The sequence below is a fragment of the Pezoporus wallicus genome, unplaced genomic scaffold, assembly GCF_028554395.1.
Source record: "Pezoporus wallicus isolate ANWC-B61680 ecotype Strahan unplaced genomic scaffold, APGP_CSIRO_Pwel_v1 scaffold_6446, whole genome shotgun sequence".
In the NCBI taxonomy this organism is placed as follows: domain Eukaryota; kingdom Metazoa; phylum Chordata; class Aves; order Psittaciformes; family Psittacidae; genus Pezoporus; species Pezoporus wallicus.
The window spans coordinates 1,017,208-1,036,254 of record NW_026636264.1 but is presented as its reverse complement, the minus strand read 5'-3'; the positions used below and the strand labels follow the sequence as shown (position 1 = coordinate 1,036,254).

At 49.9% G+C, this 19,047-nt stretch overlaps 1 protein-coding gene across 1 annotated transcript; it reads left to right on the top strand.

The window, feature by feature from the left end:
• Positions 1–4,993: 4,993 nt before the first annotated feature.
• SHISA2 (shisa family member 2) lies at positions 4,994–8,400 on the top strand. The gene is made up of 2 exons (XM_057399597.1): positions 4,994–5,581; positions 7,514–8,400. Exons 1-2 carry the CDS (start codon positions 5,278–5,280, stop codon positions 8,065–8,067), a joined length of 858 nt encoding a protein of 285 aa, XP_057255580.1. The 5' UTR covers positions 4,994–5,277; the 3' UTR covers positions 8,068–8,400.
• The last annotated feature ends 10,647 nt before the right edge of the window (positions 8,401–19,047 follow it).

The following is a 19,047-nucleotide window of genomic DNA, read 5'->3' as shown; positions in this document are numbered from 1 at the left end:
GAATCTGGGGGAGGTTTTCTGAGAAACAGCTTCCTCCTTAACTTGTTGCAGTGTTGCCCTCTTGAATTTGGAAGATGTCCCCCAGCACTTACAGATACTGTTACCCGGTCACCTCCCTTCAGCCTGCATGCCTGAACCCCATTATCAAGACAGTGGTGCACTTGGGAGCCAGACGTGTGATACTGGAGGTGTCTGCATGGGCTGTGATAATGTGGTGCCAGTGCTGATGTCAGCTGTCACTGCTGCATACGCTGGGACAGGGAGCACTGATAGCAGAAACCGAGCTTTGCATATTGATTGCTTGGTGCTGGTGCAGATTCACACCTGAGCCCTTGAGGAGGGCTCATATCCTTCTGTTCAAAGTTATTTTTACAGTCCTTTGACTCTTTCTGGGATGTTTTTTTTTTATTCCTCGGGTCATCTTGTTCCAATTATTTTCCAGGAAATGAGAGCCAATAAAAGAAAGCCTTTCCCCTATGAATACACGTGTATTTTAAAATGTAGATATTAAAAATGCTCCCTGAGCAGAAATAAAAGCCAGTCTGGCTTATGCAAGTAATACCACAATCAGAGTAGCAGTTTGGCCATTTAAATATACCAGTGGTGTTTACATAATATTTACCACAGGTATAGCTATGCTAGTGTAAAAGGTAGCTAACGATCTAAGGGCAGGAAGAGAAGGAAGCCGTACTAAATTAAGCTCCTATATCCTGGTTACTATCCTCATCTGGCAACTTATGTTAGTGTAAGCTGTCAGTAAGGACTGCCTCTTGATTACTACAGTTCTCCATACAGAACACTTAGTGATGGTGTTTTAACAGCGCTACCCTTCCCACTGACTTCACATGGGGGCAGCAAGACATTGCTTTGTCAGCAGCAAATATGGTCTTACCTGAGAAGCAGCTTTGCCTGGGTGAATGTACAAGATGCAGGGATTTCTGGCTCCAGGTAAAATAAAAAAAAAACAAAAACGAAACAAACCAAACAGTTTTAAAAATAACACAAAACCCTACATACTCAGCCTTCAGCTGGGAATTGATTTTATTGTTTTGTATTACCAGGAAGAAGAATCTCTGCTGATAAAGTGCACAAAGTGCAATGAAATCCAGCTCTTGCAGTAAGCATGGCCTGAATTTTATATGCCAAGTGATTTAAACAATAGTACCCTCATGATGAATTCTAGCTTCTCTTTGGGAGATGAGAGTTTGAAGACTTCAGGTCACTAGTTTGAATTTGTGACGTTGTGGACACAACACAGAAACAAAATAATTTTTGATTCCAGATTTTCAATGTTTCTGATGAAGTTGCAAAATCGTTTGACAGTAGTGATGTAATGGTAGATAACAATGGCTAAATGTAACAAGAAAAGCACATAAATGCCTGCTTGGTGTCTAGGGCTGGGCAGTGCCAAGCAGGTAATCTCACTTGTACCCAGGTGACCAGGCTACCAAGAACGAAACTGAATATCCTAAAGGAAAGGAAAAGACAGATCCATATGCCATCTAAAGTTTCTCTCCAGTGGATTGAATGGAAAAGGGGATAGGAGTTGCTGCCAGTTTTGTGTCTCTCAGCCTCAAGGGAATGTGGCAAGTTGCAGAGGATGGGTTGGAAATATGATAGGGCAAGCAAAACATCCCTCACAGCAAGAGCCACTTACACACCATCAGAAGCTCAGGGCACCATGGAGGGTTGTATTGCAGGGTTTTCTTTTTCCTAGTTCTAAAGGAGTTCCAACTAAAATAGATACAGAATAAGGTGACAGGTCTGCTCCTGCTTTATCTTGAAGAATCTGAGATGGACACCCAAGGGGGAGGGACAGGGACTGTTGTTTCTTCCTTATTATTGTTACAGCTTCCTCTAATTAGTCCTTTCTCTTCCTTCCTGTCCAATGTGTGCTGTCACAGCCAGCCCCAACAAATGTTTGCGGTACCTCACTGTGACCAGTTCAGCAGCTTAGGCTCAAGGTGTGTTGTCCTTGATTTTTCCCCCTGTTGAACTGGGAGCTATTCAGGATGAAATACTTATCTATTATGCCTCTTTTCACACCTTTCCTATAATCTGTGATGTCTTTTTCTCAAGTAGAAGCAGCTGTATTTTCAAGGAGGTTTGGCAAATGAGGCCTGAAAACCTAAGGAAAGCAAAGAACCATGTTCTGAAGGCACATAAATACTTCTGAAATATTCCCATCTCTAGAAAGACTGTTGGAATAAAATGGCAAAACCACTGTTGTTATAATAAGGAGAGTACCTGTCAATGCGGTGACTGAAATAATTGGTGAGATGTCTTACACAGTCACTTATACACTTACACAGGGGTGATTATCCCGCAGCAGCTTTGCCTGCATCGACCAGCATCCTGGCACCAGGAGCTATGTCCCAGCGCAATGCCTGGGTGTGTGGGTATCGCTCTCACACAGCCAGTGCAGCATCTGGATGCCAAGTTGTGTGAAAGCTGCAGGGTGCTGTAAATGTACTTATCCCCTACGTGGCTGCACAGGCAGGCTGCAGTTCAGAGTGTTAAAAATTATGTGGAAAATGCATTTTATCAGTTTCAGATAACTAATAAAAGTAAATTTAATTCTTACTTTCCCTGCTCCAAGAGAGAAGATTTTTCAGGGGTCACAGAACAACATGTGAGTTCTTCAAATGACTGAAATAAGACATGGTATTTGCTTTCCTGCCATCATGCATTTGGTTTTGCAAGGGCAAAGAACACTTCTGTGGAGCCAAAGGCCTCAGAAAGCTATACCTGGTAGTAGCAGCAAAAATTCAGAGACTTCTAGAAAAAATGAAACAAAGTTGAAGCAGATAACTAAGATTTATAGGCTATGGGACCATTATTAAATATCTCTAGGCTTTAAGAACCTTTGTGCACTCAAATATATATGTGATGTTCCACCTATAGCTCAAAGCTGCAAGATGCTCAGCTTGATGGGACACAGTGAGTCTGGTGTCCTGCAGTACCTGGGGCCTTAGTGATGGTTTGGTTTACTCTGAAATAGATTGATCTAATATTATGAGATTGCTAGGCATGGGAAAATGAGCAGAAGCATTGCAGAGCAGAAGACTGGTTTTGTTTTTCAGGACTTTTGTGGGCTTTAAACTTTAAATCATACAGATATTCCCTGATTGGCTTGTAAAAACAGGCAGGGGAAAGAGAAGAATCTTTGCTAATTAGTCTATTGCTAAATATGTTCTAAAGCATTTTGCAAAGTGCCAAATGTTTCAGGCTTTACAAAGGCGTAATGAGGTGTGCCATTATCTCTGGTTTTACCCAGACAAGTTGAGACAAATTCTGAGCTTGAATATATAAAGTACCTGTTAATCTCTGCAGGGGATCTGGTGCTGGTATCTAGTCATGATTGAGGCTCCTAACTGGGAATGAGTATGGTGATAGGTGAAAAGTAGACTATCTTCTCATAGTCTGCTATTGCTATTGGAAGAGATCCAGCTTACTGAGTATCACTGGAACCATCGACTCAAAGGATGGGGCTGGGAAAGTATTTTGCTTGCCACATATAAAAGAATCCAGAACCTGCTTTTCTTATTATGAAGATGTCAGTCCAACCCAGACCTTAAGAAAATGATCTTGCAGAAAGACCTCTGTGAATGTAGGTATTTAACAGCTGCTGTGCTGTCACTGGGGGCTGCCAGAAGCCCCAATAGGTCAGGAGCTTGTGGTTTTAATTCCTTATCCAGATGAGCCCTTTCCCTCACTGTTCTTTGACGCTGAGCCACAGCACAGGGTGTCTTGGCCAGGGGGTGGTTTGAGTGATGTGGGGTGTTTGCATGAAATGGGTCAGGGCGGTGTGTGATGTGCTCCTCACCCCAAAGTGAACACGTTAAAGCTGACAGTTCCAGGTGGCTGCTGATCAGGTTTTGAGATGAAGCATCTTAAACTCCATCATTCAAATTCCCGCAAGTTTCTTCTCACGATCCCACAGGGTTGATATGGGCAATGCAGAACCTGTCATGCTGCAATCCCACTTTTTATCTTGATAACCACAAGCTTTTCCAAAGTTTAGCTGCCCCAGATTAGTAACCCTTTCTGAGACAAAGTGTGAGCCTGTGGGACCCACCTCTGCACCTTGCCCTTGTGGTGCCATGGCTCCAGCCATGGGCTGAGCTGTGAAAGGGATGATGCTGGGAAGTAACTTGCTGGGATCTGTAGTGAAGCTGAGGGGCAAAAAGCCATTACCTGGGGTCTGATTTCCCCAGAATCTGCTGGTCCAGACTAATACCTCTGTGAAACTCTGCAGCTGCCTAGAAGTGGAACAAAAGAGAAAAAAGAGGGAGGTGAAGACGGAGGGGGAAGGCCTGGGATGTTCTAAGTGAAAGACAATAATTTAATTGAAGAAGAAAAGCTCGAGAGACTCTGTGAATTTAGATTACGTCTGTCACCTTCCTTTCGGTCACCTGACTTGGCAGCAGGTTTTGGAAGCGGAGCTGGTTACCAGAGCTACCCCTTTCTGCCTTTTTATTAAAAGAAGCGTTTTTCACTCTACTCAACGCGTTGCAAGCAGAAGCTTTGGTCGGTGACACCGGAGCTGACTTGGAGGGAAGAGAGAAACAACCCCAGACTTCCTTGCCACTTCATCCTCCCGGACACGCTTGACGGAGCATCCTTGCGTGCTCCCCTGAGCCGCCGCCAGCTTTCAAGGCGCCGTGAGCCGGAACCATCGCGTGTGTGCGGAGCGGTCCCGTGTGACCCGCAGCGCGCCTTGCTGTTACCGGGGCTGCGGGGCGGACCTGGGCTGGGGACCCCCGGGAGGATGCGGGGCTCAACGCGGGCTCCGGTTTCCCCGACTCGGTTCCCCGGTGCCGCCTCGTCGGACGGGGCGGGGCTGGCGCATGCGCACTCAGCCCTCACCGCCGCCTATAAGTACGGGGCGCGGCGCCCCCCCACCCATCGGCGGTGCGGAGCGCGGCGCCGGACGGGGCGCACGGCGGCGTTGAGCGGCCCCCGGGCGGGAGGAGGGTCCCGCACCCGCCGCCTTCACCCATGGACGTGTGCAGGGCGCGGGCCGGGCGGCCAGCACGGACCAGCGAGTAGCGGCGCCGCCCGCCCCTCTCAGCCCCGCGCACAGCTCGGCCGGTCCTTCCTGCCGGCGGCTCCGCACCCCGCGGTCCAGCCCCGGGTATGCGGCGGCGGCGGCGGCGGCAGCAGGACCCGCGGCGAGACTCCCCGCAGCGCGGCGGCGGCGTGCCCCGGGGCGCCGGGCGGCGCTGCCCCGGCGCGGGGGGGCTCTGACGGAGCGGCCGCCCGCCGCGCCGCGCCATGCAGGGCGGGCGGTGCTGGCTGCTGCTGGCGGCGCTGGGCTGGCTGCTGCCGGCAGGGGCCACGGCCAGCGGTGAGTACTGCCACGGCTGGCTGGACGGGCAGGGCGGCTGGCGGGACGGCTTCCAGTGCCCCGAGCGCTTCGACGGCGGCGACGCCACCATCTGCTGCGGCAGCTGCGCCCTCCGGTACTGCTGCTCCAGCGCCGAGGCGCGCCTCGACCAAGGCGCCTGCGACAACGACCGGCGGCAGGGCGGCGGCGAGCAGGGCCGCCCCGGCAAGGACGGCCCCGACGGCGCGGCAGGTGAGACGGCCCCGGCCCGGCGCTGAGGGCTCACCCACGGCTCGGTGGCTCCCGGCGAGCCGCCGCGGGTTCGCGGCGAACTTCTCGCCCGCTCCTTCCCCCTCGTCGCCGGTTACCCCTCCCGCGGGGCGGAAAGGATAGCGGTGGGGCCGGCCAGGCCCGCCCGCAGCTGTTGAACGGGGCACGGCACCCTCGTGTAGATCTTTTTTTTCTCCCTCCCTGTTGCTTGGAAGCCGAGCGCTGCCGCCCGTTAGAGCAGGTGGTACGGGACCGGGTCCTCGGCCCCGTCTGTGTTCCCGGTTAAGATGGGAAGTAAAATAATGGAACGATACGTATGAGCGAAACAAAAAGTAATGTGACCTTCCGAAATGATTCCTGGCCGGCCCCAACTCTGATTGTGTGTATTCATCCACCTCCACTTAGGACCGGTTTTTACAAGATTGAATTTCAGGGATAAACTCGGGTCTTTCTGCTGCTGTTCAAATAAAGCCCTGGTGGCTTCCCAGTGCCCTTGCTGCAATCCACACAAGCTGAACGCACTAGAAGTAGCCTGAAGTGATGTTATAATTAGGTCAGATTTACTCCTGGAAAACTTGTGTGTTACAGTCTGTAGCAAGTGTGTGCACCTGCTCAAGACCTGCTGTAGGTCACTCAGCGCAGAAGGAGAGGCAATTTTTTGCAAACCTTTTGTCTAAAAAGTGCTAAAATTGTAGAAGGAACATGGCATTTTGTTTGCATCTTGCTCCGTGTGATCAGCGGTGCAAGGAGTTATTCTGACTTGAGCAGACAGCTGACCCCCCTTTGCAGTCCAACAAGGGAATGTTGTTAACAATTGATTTTCTTAATTACATTAATTTCCTGCACAGGCTGGTACAGGTCACCTGCAGGAGGTGCAGCCAATGTTCCAGGGCATGTTGTTATCAGGGTCTGCCTCAGTGTGGTCATTCAGGCTCAGATTGGGGTCCACAGCCCTGCCTGAGTCTTGGGGCTGTCAGGTTCTAGTGGAAATGCTGAAGTCCAGGCATGTTGTCTGGCATCTTCCCCCTGTTTTGCACAGATATATCCGTGCAGGTTTCTTACTAAGGCAGACAAAACAGCTTTTTCACTGGGAGTGCAGAGCAGCCGGAGCCCGGGTTGTTCCAAGGATGGTGTTCACCATCGGCCTCGTTGGGCTTCCAACCCCACCACTGAAGCATCACCCGTACTTTCTGCTCCCACTCCTTGCTCATGCCCACTCCTGCCCTGATGGTCCTTCTTTAAGCCTCACAAGGAGTGATACTGCTGGAAGCGAAGCTTCCCCTCTGCTGGAAGTGAAGCTTCGGAACTGCTGTCACCCCACCACCCCCCCCCTTGTCTTCTGAAACCGAGGGCAGCCAGAAGCTCATCCCTGGGGCTGCTGCCTGGTCACTGCCTGGCTGTCCCCCTGCCCTGGGGGATGACAGCAGCCACAGAGGGCTGGCAGTGGGGAGAGATGCAGTGCAGCACTGGGGTTTGATCATCCCGTTCTCCTGAACTCTAAGCAGGGATCCTGTCCACAAAGTATCTCCCTACAGCAGTGTTCAAACCCAGTGCTCTCTTGCCTGATATTTCGAGTAGGTTGTTTTAGAGACAGGATCTGGTGAGGTGTGGGGTTATGGTTGATGTCTAGACTACCATCAACAGGAGGCAGGTGTCCTCCATTGAGGCATGAGCTGTGGACTTTCCTCCCTGCTAGTAACTTTAAAGATGTTTTTGGGAGCTCCAGCCACTGATTTTCACAGCCTTTTTCATCTTTGGCATAAAATGCTTGGCTGCACACACAGCTTGTAATGCTCACCTTGCATTGACCTGTGTGGAGGGAGGTGGGCTCAGCTTGTGTGAAGGGGACCTTCTGCTAGAGCTGCTGGGGTTTGTCCTTGGCCCCCAGTGACGATGTTTTCCTCACTGTTGCAGTGCCCATCTATGTGCCATTCCTTATCGTTGGATCCGTATTTGTTGCCTTCATCATCCTGGGGTCGCTGGTAGCCGCTTGCTGCTGCAGATGCCTGCGGCCCAAGCAGGAGCCCCAGCAGAGCAGAGCCCCTGGGGGCACCCGTCTGATGGAGACGATCCCCATGATCCCAAGTGCCAGCACCTCCCGGGGCTCCTCCTCACGCCAGTCAAGCACTGCTGCCAGCTCCAGCTCCAGTGCCAACTCAGGGGCCAGAGCCCCCCCAACCAGGTCCCAGACCAACTGCTGTTTGCCTGAGGGGACCATGAACAACGTCTATGTCAACATGCCGACGAACTTCTCAGTGCTGAACTGCCAACAGGCTACTCAGATCGTGCCGCACCAGGGGCAGTACCTGCACCCCCAGTACGTGGGCTACACTGTGCAGCACGACTCAATGCCGCTGACCCCTGTGCCCCCCTTCCTCGATGGTTTGCAGAGTGGCTACAGGCAGATCCAGTCTCCCTACCCGCACACCAGCAGCGAACAGAAGATGTACCCAGCTGTGACTGTGTAGCGCTGACAGCTTCCTCCCCCACCCCACCCAGTAGGTTTTTATATCTAAACTGAGCAGTGGAGAAATACTTCTTTGGAACGAAGCTTCCAGAACATCACTCGTAAATAACTTTGAAAGGCTCATGCATGTCAGACAGTGTTTATAAACCATTTATTTCCACCGGGGTCTGTTGCCAGAAACTGTAGGATGATATCTCTGAATTAACATTGCCAGATCTGCTCTCATTCCAGTGCATGATTTACAGCGCCGAAGGATTACGCTGAAAATCTGTGTGTGTTTCAGATTGCTGTACTTGTGAGATAAATGCGGGAGCCATTAAGTGCCCTTCAGGTATGACACGTTCAGAAGTATTTGCCTAATTAATTCGTAGAAAGAGTTTTGTTACACTGTACGAGGCCGCAGTACTTAAGGAACCTCTTTTCTCCTCTCCCAGCTTCTTAATGACATTTCCTGTTGCTTTACAGACAATCACAGCCGAGTGCCAACCAGTGCAGTCCCTGCTTGCTGGGTGCTGGTATGAGCCCCATGACTTAACCATCCCTGGTTTGGGGCGAGATGCCACAGAAGGCTGTCTTGCAAAGACCAGTTTTCCTTGTCCCTGGTACTTATGTAGGAATTAGAAGAGTGTGAACTACTCGGCTCTTCCTTCCAGTGCACTTGAAACCCTTCTTGATTTGGTTTTGTCTCAAGATCAGGACCCAGTAGTTGTTTGCACAGACTTTATGAACTTGTAACTAAGAACAGGGTACAAGGTGCCTGCTCTTTCCTCGTACCAAAGCTTTTGGTACGAGCTGGCAGGGGCTGAGCTGAACCTGCCTTTGCGGAGAAAGGTCGTACTGTGACTCCAAACACGCCTGCTGTAACCTCACTTCCCATGAAACACTAAATCTGTGTGAGCGCACACGAAGTTGTGTCCTGCCTGCGATCAAGTCTGACCATTTGAAAATGGACTTTGTTCCCCTCCAGCCCCCAGCAAGCACCAGCTCTTCTCTGTGGGGCTGGGGTGGGATCTCACACAGAGCTATTCCCTTTTCTTCTCTGCCTGTGGGGCAAGGGACAAGGAAGGCACAGCTGTATTTAAAAATAAGGCAAAAGGCCCAACCAAAGGATGAAGGTGCTTGTGGCTCCCTGCAATGCCATGGGGCCAGGGAGGAGGGACGGTGCGGACTGGGGGGACGACGTTGCAATGGAGCTCCTTTGCTTCATCTGGGTGAAAAGACTCCAGGAAGCAGCATGCTGGGAATAATCAGACTGTACTAATCACAGTGTGTCACCACGGATGCAACAAACTGTTTAAACTGGTTTTGTCTCTTAAGAAAAAGTAGTCTGCATTTCCATCCATTCTGCAGCCAAAACACCGCAACCGAGGGCTGAGGCCATGTATCAAATCTGGGCAATTACTGTAACCAGAGCTGATAAAAGGTTTCTTATTGTCCGATACTGTATCAGTATGTAGCAATAACTGTGATACTACTTTTTTTGTACGTCTGTTTTTAAATCACGTCTGTGCTTAAGCATTGCCAAATCCAATGGTTTACGCGTAAACATGCCACACACAGGCAGTCTGAGCGGCCAGCCATGGTTTGACCACTGACATAGGAAAGTGAATAGCTAATTTATCCCAGAGCTGCTGTTCCTGGCTGCCAGCGTCCATTCAGCACGTAGGACCTGGAGAGGAAACTTGGCTTGAGACCTGGCATCCATCTGCCCTGGCTGGGTGCCTTCAGCGAGACAGCGGCCAGCTGCTGGAGGTGTTGGGTGGCTGCTCTGCTCCAGGACACCTTCAAAGGCAGCGGGTGCAGCAGAGGTGGGTGCTGCCGGGCCCTTGAAGGACCTGCACCAGGGTCTTGTGGCGATTTAGGGTTCTACCTGTCCATGTTGAGGCTTGGTCCTGCTGACCTTCTGAAGCTGAGCATTGGGAACGGGGCCTCTGCTACCTGGATCTGGAGGTGCTTGGCCCCAGGTGAAGCCCAGCCTGTGACTGCGTGGCCAGAACACAAGTTCATCCATGCGGTCCTGATCTCTCCCAACTGTGAACCAAGCCCTCTCTCCCCACACCGTCAGTGTGCACTGCCTGCCTCGCACAAGCCCTGGCAAGGACACCTCCTCTGACCTATGAAATTCAGGTGAATCTCTTTGTATATTGTTTACTTGTTTGTTAAAGAAAAAAGGAGAAAATAAGTTAAATTTAAGTCTGTAGAAACTGATTTACAACTGCAGGCAGAGAAACCTGAGTTGTAATAAAAAAAGCTTTGTGAGATGTGGTGGGTTTTTTATGTCATGTATAATAATGTAAAACCAATGTTACCATTTGATACAGCTTTTAAATCTCTGAAAGGGCACTTGCTTTAAAGTGTTTCTTACAAATGAAGGAAAAAAAGCCCACTTTGTTTCTTAATAAATACTTTATGGTGTGACTTTGGTTTTGTTTGCTTTGTTATAGGTTTTTTTTTCCCCCTTCAGTTAATGCTTTACTTTCCTCTGTCTACAACAGCACATCTGATCAGCCCAGTTCTGGACAAAAAGCAAAGTTAGGGGTTTTGGCTGTGTTTTTGGGGAATAACAATAAAAACAACAGATACTTTTTACCTACATGGCTGAATGCTGAGCCCTCATGGGGCATGTCTGCAGGGGCTTGTTTGGAGGGAGGGGGAGCAGGGAGAGGGCACCTGAGCATCATGTGAACTGGGAACCCCTCATGTCTCAGTGGCTCCAGGGATGCTGGGGAGCAGCAGTGGGAGTAGGGGGGGACCCCTCAGGCTCCCCCTTTCCAAGTAATGCCAAATGTCATTTCCATAGGATTTTTTAGGCTCAGTTGGTTTCAGAGGTACCAGCTAAGCATTTTGAAAGTGTAACTCTCAGTAAGTGTCTCTGCTGTTCCCACTTCCCCCTGCACAGGGACCCTTGTCACTTGTGCAAACTCCATCCTCATTAAGTGAGATGAAAACCAAACCCTGTTGTGCCGGGGGCATCACTCAGTCTGGACCAAGGCCACTTTGCTTTCCCCTTGTTTGCTCCCTCCTGCTGCTGGTGATGCCAGTGCCGTGCTGCAGGCAGGAGGCTGGTGGGGCGGAAAGGGCATGGGTAGAAAATTGGGCCTTGTCAGATTGGCATGTTTATGACTCAAGCAAATAGGAAAGAACAGTCTGGGAAAACTGTAGCCTTGGTCAGGCTCTATGTAGCACATCCCAAAGTGCCATAGCTTCCTGATGTCTGGGGGAGGCGAAGGAGCAGGGCTGGAAGCAGAAAGCTCGCAGGGAAGGAGGGGTCAGCTACAGCTTAGAGCAGATGTGCTGAGGTGATGAGCATTTTGCAGCAGGAGAAGCCTATTCTTTGTGTCAAAGCTTTTCCTCATGCTTTGTTCTTTTTCCTTGGCATTTTTTCCCCTCAGTTGAGCAGAGTAAGGTTTTCCTGCTGCACATGGTAACTACGGATGGCACAGGGCAAACACGTGTGGAAACTTGCTGGTAAACTCTGAGCAAGCACGAGTGGTGCTTAGGAAAGATTCATTCATTTACTTTTTATAGGCTACAGTGCTAGCTGAGACCAGGGTATCATTGGCTGCAACTCAGAAGGAACAGTCCCACATGTAATGCGATAACAGGAAAACCCTGGCATAGTGCTGCTGGGTAGCACTGCGCCACAGCGCAGGGCTGGGTTCGGACCAGGGCCAAGGGTGGGCACAGCAGTGCTCAGGTCCTACCAACAGACATGTATCTGTTCCATAGGGGAACTGGTCTGCCCCTTTTCTTTGTAACATAAGAGGCCAAAACCTGAGGATTCAAAAGTCACAGCCACACTTCTAAACCTGTGGCGTGGCCTGTAAATATACTTTTAGCCTTGTATGGCTGTAAGAAGTTACGGAAACACTCCTGCAGTCACTTCACCCATCCCACAGCCCTGCTGAGTGCTCCCCACGGGCTCTCTGTGGTGGGTCACACAGCTCAGTGCAGGATGATGCATGGCTAAGGAAACCCTCCCTGCGACACTGTACACCTCTTTGTTTGTGCAATTTCATCCCATTGCTCAGTCCCATCTTCCCAGATTGCCCTAAACAATTCCCCTTTTTCCTGCTGTTTACACCCCTTAAATTTATGTTCTCACTCATTTGCAGTTTGAAGTGCATGGCATACTATTTCACTGCCTATTTCTGAATACATTGCTACTTACTCAAGGCACTGAAGTGTTCTGTCAGAACTGTGCCATGCCAGAGATGGTGTGCATCATAAGTAAGTAGTAACTATGTTGGGAAGAAGCCAGCAAAACCACTCAGAATCTGGCACTGGTTTGGCCGTAGTGCACACTAACGTGCTGCTGGTGTCCTCAGAAAGGGAGCTGTGAGCATGGTGGTACCCCCAAGGCAGCTGTAGGCAGTTCCATGGTACTGAGCCATGCCTGGGAATGGAACAAAACATCCCCAAAGACGTGATCCCCTCATTACAGGCACATGGAAAACCACTCTGAAAGGTCTCAACCTGCCAGCTGGGCATGACCAGAGGACAAAGTCCAATCCTCCCCCTCAGCAGGAGTTACTTGTGCCCCTTTACACAGCTGGTACCAGCCATTGCCATTAGGGGAAAGCAGAGCTTGCTGCAATTAGAGGGTGTTGCTTAAATATGGCCCATAATGTACATAGGAGAGAGAGCTGGGATGGGTTTGGGTCCCAACTCAGCACATGAACCTCAGCACCTCCATTTCAAAATACCTAATTTGCTGTTCACTTGGTGTCTTGCTGGAACTCTTCTTTCCCCTCCAGATTTTCTGCTTTCCCATTCTTTTTCTCTCAGTGAAATTGTTACTAAATATTATTCCCCACATGTATTCCCTTGTATTTTTCCAAGCTGAACCTCATTTTATTGTTTCCTGCTCATATTTCTTGCTTCTCTGTAGGTCCCTTTGTATTATTTCTCTGCCCTCAGTGGGGTTTGCAATATTTTCCTGCCCAGGAACATTTGCAAATGGACTGAGCAAGTTATTTAAGTCTCTGTCATCCTTTCTTTCATTCCCCATCCACGCTGCATGGAGCCAGTTCAATGAGGCCCTTCCTTCCCTGTGGGCTCAAAGAGTCCCCCAGCCTGTAAAGGAGCATTTAATCCCTGTGGCAGTGTTTCTGTGCAATCTGAATGGTCAGATAACACCAGTCAGGCGGCAGTAAGAACCTCCTATGCCTCATCAGTGTGGAGGTGCCCACCACGCTGGACCAGGTGGCACAAAATACCAGTGTTGGCTTCACCCATGGGAAGCCCTCATATGAACCAACACCACGGCATGGCTGATTTACACCAGCCAAATACTGTCAGCGTTGGCCCATCTGCTGCAAACCCCAGGGGTGAAGTTGGAATGGGTGATGTCCTACCTTCCTTAGCACCCTGGGGTGAACCATTGCCTCCACCTTCTGCTCTGGACCCAGCCCTGCTGCAGACACCCCTTCCCATCCCAACACTTAACCAGTCTTGTCATTTGCCCACAGAGATGCTGTCATGTTTCCTTGGCTTAATTTGTTCTTTAGATACAGAAAGCTCCAGCATGCTGACCTCAGGCTTCTGTCACCTGGCTTCTGACACTGCGCCTCTCACCTTCAGCTGCTCCATGTTGGTTTATCCACATGTTTTGCCCTGGGCCTCACGTTTCTTTCATCTTCTGCTTGTCCCCATGCCAGTCCTGCACCCTTCAGGGACCTGGGCATCACTGAGGAGGCTGCCCAGAGGAACTCTAATGGGGGCAGCTCCACTGGATGAGGGCAGCTCAACCAGATGAGGGCATATGGGGCAGCTGGATAATGAGCAGCGGCACAGCTTCATTAGGAGAATGCACATCCATTTAACATCAAAGGTGACATCTTCCTGGTTTCCCAAACACTGAGAGCAAGAAGGAAAATATTTCACTAGGCATGGCTGAAAAGTTGCTAGGTGTGACAGAGGCTGAGTATCCACTTACTCCTGATTTTCATCAGAAGGGGAGGGAAACCTCTCTGGCCTGTAATGTGAATCACAGCTCTCAGATTGCAAGTGCCTCCAGCATTGTCCTGGCAGCTGGCTTTGGCAAAGTAACATTCATTTACTTCTTTGTATGTATCATTTTAGGTGGTTGTTTCTGATGAGATGGAACTACTCAGGTAACAACTCAGTAACCTTCTGCACTGGGCAAGGTCTATGGGCATGCACAGCTCACCAAGGACAGACATGGTTTTGTTAATATTCAAGGATCACCAACTGCAAGCTCAGGAGTGTTGAATCCCAACCAGAAGGAAGTGCAGCAGGAGGGCCAGGAGACCTCCTTGGATAGATAAGGAGCTGCTGAGGAAAATTCAAATGAAAAAAGTGGCTTATAAAAGGTGGAAGCAAGGACAGGCGGCCTGGGAAGAATACAGGGATGTTGTCCAGGAAGCTAGGGACCAGGTTAGGAAAGCTAAGGCCCAGCTAGAACTAGGCTAGGGATGTTAACAGGAAGGGATTCTACAAGTACATAGCAAATAAAAAACAGACTAGGGACAACGTAGACCCTCTCTGGAAGCTCTCGGGAGAGCTGGCTACACAGGATTTGGAGAAGGCTGAGGTTCTGAATGACTTCTTTGCCTCGGTCTTCACTGGCAAAGGCTCTGACCAAACCACCCAAGTCTTGGAAGGCAGACACAGGGACTGTGAGAATGAAGATCTTGGGCCCACCGTAGGAGAGGGTCTGATTCGAGACCATCTTAAGAACCTGAACGTGCACAAGTCCATGGGTCCCGAAGAAGTCCACCCTCAGGTCCTGAAGGAGCTGGCGAATGAAGTTGCTAAGCCACTGGCCATCATATTTGAGAAATCATGGCAGTCAGGTGAAGTTCCCGACGACTGGAAAAAGGGAAATATAACCCCCGTTTTCAAGAAGGGGAAAATGGATGACCCGGGGATTACAGACCAGTCAGCCTCACCTCTGTGCCTGGCAAAATCTTGGAGCAGATTCTCCTGGAAGGCATGCTAAGGCACATGAAAAACAACAAGGTGCTTGGTGACAGCCAGCATGGCTTCACTAAGGGGAAATCCTGCCTGGCCAATTTGGTGGCCTCCTATGATGGGGCTACGGAAGTGATGGACAGGGGTAGAGCAGCTGATGTCATCTACCTGGACTTGTGCAAAGCGTTCGACACTGTCCCACACGACATCCTTGTCTCTAAATTGGAGAGACATCAATTTGATGGATGGACCACTTGGTGGATAAAGAACTGTCTGGATGGCTGCACACAAAGAGTTGTGGTCAATGGCTCAATGTCCAGCTGGAGACCAGTAACGAGTGGTGTCCCTCAGGGATCGGTGTTGGGACCGGTCTTGTTCAACATCTTCGTCGCTGACATGGACAGTGGGATTGAGTGCGCCCTCAGCAAGTTTGCCGATGACACCAAGCTGTGTGGTTCAGTTGATACCCTGGAGGGAAGGAATGCCATCCAGAGGGACCTTGACACGCTTGTGAGGTGGGCTGATGCCAACCTCATGAAGTGTAACCATGCCAAGTGCAAGGTCCTACACCTGGGTCGGAGCAATCCCAGGCACAGCTACAGGTTGGGCAGAGAAGAGATTCAGAGCAGCCCTGTGGAGAAGGACTTGGGGGTGTTGGTTGATGAGAAAATGAACATGAGCCAGCTTCAGTGTGCGCTCGCAGCCCAGAAAGCCAACTGTATCCTGGGCTGCATCAAAAGGAGCGTGACCAGCAGGTCGAAGGAGGTGATCCTGCCCCTCTACTCTGCTCTCGTGAGACCTCACCTGGAGTATTGTGTGCAGTTCTGGTGTCCTCAACATAAAAAGGACATGGAACCGTTGGAACAAGTCCAGAGAAGGGCCACGAGGATGATCAGGGGACTGGAGCACCTCCTGTATGAAGATAGGCTGAGAAAGATGGGGCTGTTGAGCCTGGAGAAGAGAAGGCTGTGTGGAGACCTCATAGCAGCCTTCCAGTATCTGAAGGGGGCCTATAGGGATGCTGGGGAGGGACTCTTCATTAGGGACTGTAGTGATAGGACAAAGGGTAATGGGTTAAAACTTCAACAGGGGAAGTTTAGATTGGATATAAGGAGGAAATTCTTTCCTGTTAGGGTGGTGAGGCACTGGAATGGGTTGCCCAGGGAAGCTGTGAATGCTCCATCCCTGGCAGTGTTCAAGACCAGGTTGGATGAGGCCTTGGGGGATATGATTTAGCGTAAGGTGTCCCTGCCCATGGCAGGGGGGCTGGAACTAGATGATCTTAAGGTCCTTTCCAACCCTAAAGATTCTATGATTCTATGATACAGGTACACACTTCAAGCTCTGACACCAGGCATACCCAAATGAACTGATAATATGACCATATTGCATTTTTTTTTCCAGACAGAGACCTGTATTAGCATGTTTGCAGGCATTTCCTTCCACAACATGGAGTAAGGAAGGAGGGAGATGGACCAGCACATTATAACCAGTGCATTATACAAATCCAACCCAATGTTCCATTCTTCCAGTCTTCTGCCTCCTGAGGGACCAGGAGATGCTCCTGCTGCCAGTACCGGTTACCAGCAGGTACCACCAGCTCCACAGCATATGTGAAGTCCAGTGAACCAGTCTTGCTTGTTTTACCGTGACAACTGTGCTGGACATTTGTGACCAGGCTGTCAGTCAGTGCTAGCGAAGCCATTAGACAAAAGGTGGTGTGAGAGCTGAGGCTCCCAGGCTCTTCACTTGAAGCATCAAAACACCTTGAAAGCTTACAGCTTCATCACTTAAGGAAGGGCCTCCTTCACATGACCCAGCAAACTCAGGGTCCCCACTACTCCACCATGACACCCTCAGGTACAGTGCCTGACACCACAGGAAACGCAGAGGGGAACCAGGACCACCTCTTCCACCATCACCCCACTGTCCAGCAGATCCATCGATCCATGAAAAATGCAGCATGAGCTCCCTCCTATCAAGCTTTCTCACGGCATGTGTCCTGGCTGAGCATGACCAGTGCAAGTGAGGCCGCATTGGCAAGTTCACCCCATTCTCCTACCTGGGACACTGCTCACTCACCATCTGCCCTGGAGCTCCTGCCTCAGCATAGACAGACAAGAGCCACACACAGAATCAGCTAGGTTGGAAAAGACCTTTAAGATCATCAAGTCCAACTGTTACTATAAGACTGCCAAGTCCACCACTAAATCACATCACTGAGGGCCTCGTCCACATGGTTTTTGAACGCTTCCAGGGACGGTGATTCCACCACTTCCCTGGAAAAACAGCAGTGGTTTTCAGTTATATTTCAAGCCTCATTTCTCTGCAGTCCCCTGTTTCTGCTAAGCAGGAAGCAGAAGGAAACCCGCTGCTCCTTCCAAGTTTGTGAGGATGTGCTGCACCCCAAATGCTGGGGGAATCAAAGAGGCATGGGGCCATGCTGGTGGGAGAGCCAGTGGTAGGTGTCTGGGTACTGCTGCAGCAGCACTCACAGAAAGGGATTATGTTTCTGGAACATTCTTGCTTTAACATTCCTCAACCAGACCTTTCTCAGTTACACTTTCATTTTTTAATGCTTCCATTTCAGACTTGAGCATTAATCTACTGGTTTAGGGACTTTGATTCTCCTTTGGTCTGGTATGAGGCACTGAAGACTGCCGGCAACTGACTTTAACAGCTGCTCTGGCAAATACTTGGCTCTGGGACATAAGCACTAGATGCTCTCCCAGCCTTGCCTGTCAAGCTGTTAGAGGGAAAGTCTCCGAGGTGATTAGCCAACTAATATATCTAATAAGGGGGTTAAGCAGCAATCCATTATGTTTAACAGTTCTGAGAATCATTTCCCTTTCAGTGTGCTGTGCAAGAGACACCAGTGCAAGAAGCAGTCGGCTCAGCACCGAGCTCTCCCACCACCAACTGAATAAAGCTTATTCAAGTTTACCATCAATTTTACTTTGGAATAATTGATTGCCCAGATGTGTGAGAAGCTTGTACATACAGCAAAGTTCCTGCTGCTACAGGCTTGCAGGCTGGAGTGGTGCTCCAGAGGCCCCGGGAAGGAGCAGGCGTTTACAGCAGCACAACAGGGATACACCAGGAGTTCATCGCTCACTTTTTATTTCCCCGCAAAGGGAAAGCAGGTACTAGGTCTGGCTTCTGGGATAAAAGTGTTTTGAAATGTGCTCAAGCAATGACTCGTAAAGGGGATGGGGAGATTTGGCTTACACCTCCTTTTTGTTTCCCAATTTGAGAAATCCAGAAGTAATTTGTTGTTTTAAAAAAGTCTCTCTATGCTCTTAAAAGTGGTTCTGTCGGCAATCTATAAGGAAAAAAAAGACATTCATCAAGTTACAGCACCCTAAGGAGGAAAAGTTTTAGCCAGACTATATATAAATAAGATCTGTTTAATTCCAGTGTCTAACAGTATTTGGACAAAACAATCTCTTTGTTAAAGCTCATTCACTTTTACCTTCTGTTGGGATCTTATAATGTGTCTTCCTCGTGGTAACCAAAAATGAAGTAAGGCCAATCTTTCCTGCAAATTTAACTTCAGCCATGACTTGAGCATCACTCCTGACTCGGTGCACACCTGATAGTTTTGTTTAGGGAGGATGATGCTGGAGAATGTTTGTCTGGAGTTGGCTGTGCCCTGAGCTCTTACAGCCTGGGCTCACCCAGCCGAGACGCTGATAAGGCTCTCCAGTGCACCACCACCAGCTTCCCAGCAGATCCAGCACGAGGGACAAGGTGGCTCACAACTCACTATGAAAAACCACTCATTAAAGGGAAAAAACATATTGTAGCAAAGAGGATGACAGCACATGTCCCCTGGAGCATGTGGATGCAGAGCTACCAGGGACATGAGAGCTTTTGCGTGGTGCTTCATGCTGTTGGTCTTGCTTGAGGCGAGGAAGCTTGAGAGGTACCTCTCTGGGCAAGGAAATGCGAGTGAGCTCAGCAGCGTCAGCTGAGCACTATCAGTGGAGAGTGGATGTGATATTCCTGACCAGGCAGAAGCAGGAGAGATGGTGCCTCTGTGCTC

Coding starts and splice junctions, on each gene's coding strand:
- SHISA2 (XM_057399597.1), top strand. CDS start 5,278: ATGCAGGGCGGGCGGTGCTGGCTGCTGCTGGCGGCGCTGGGCTGGCTG. Junction 5,582..7,513: donor CGGCCCCGACGGCGCGGCAG/GTGAGACGGCCC, acceptor TCACTGTTGCAG/TGCCCATCTATGTGCCATTC.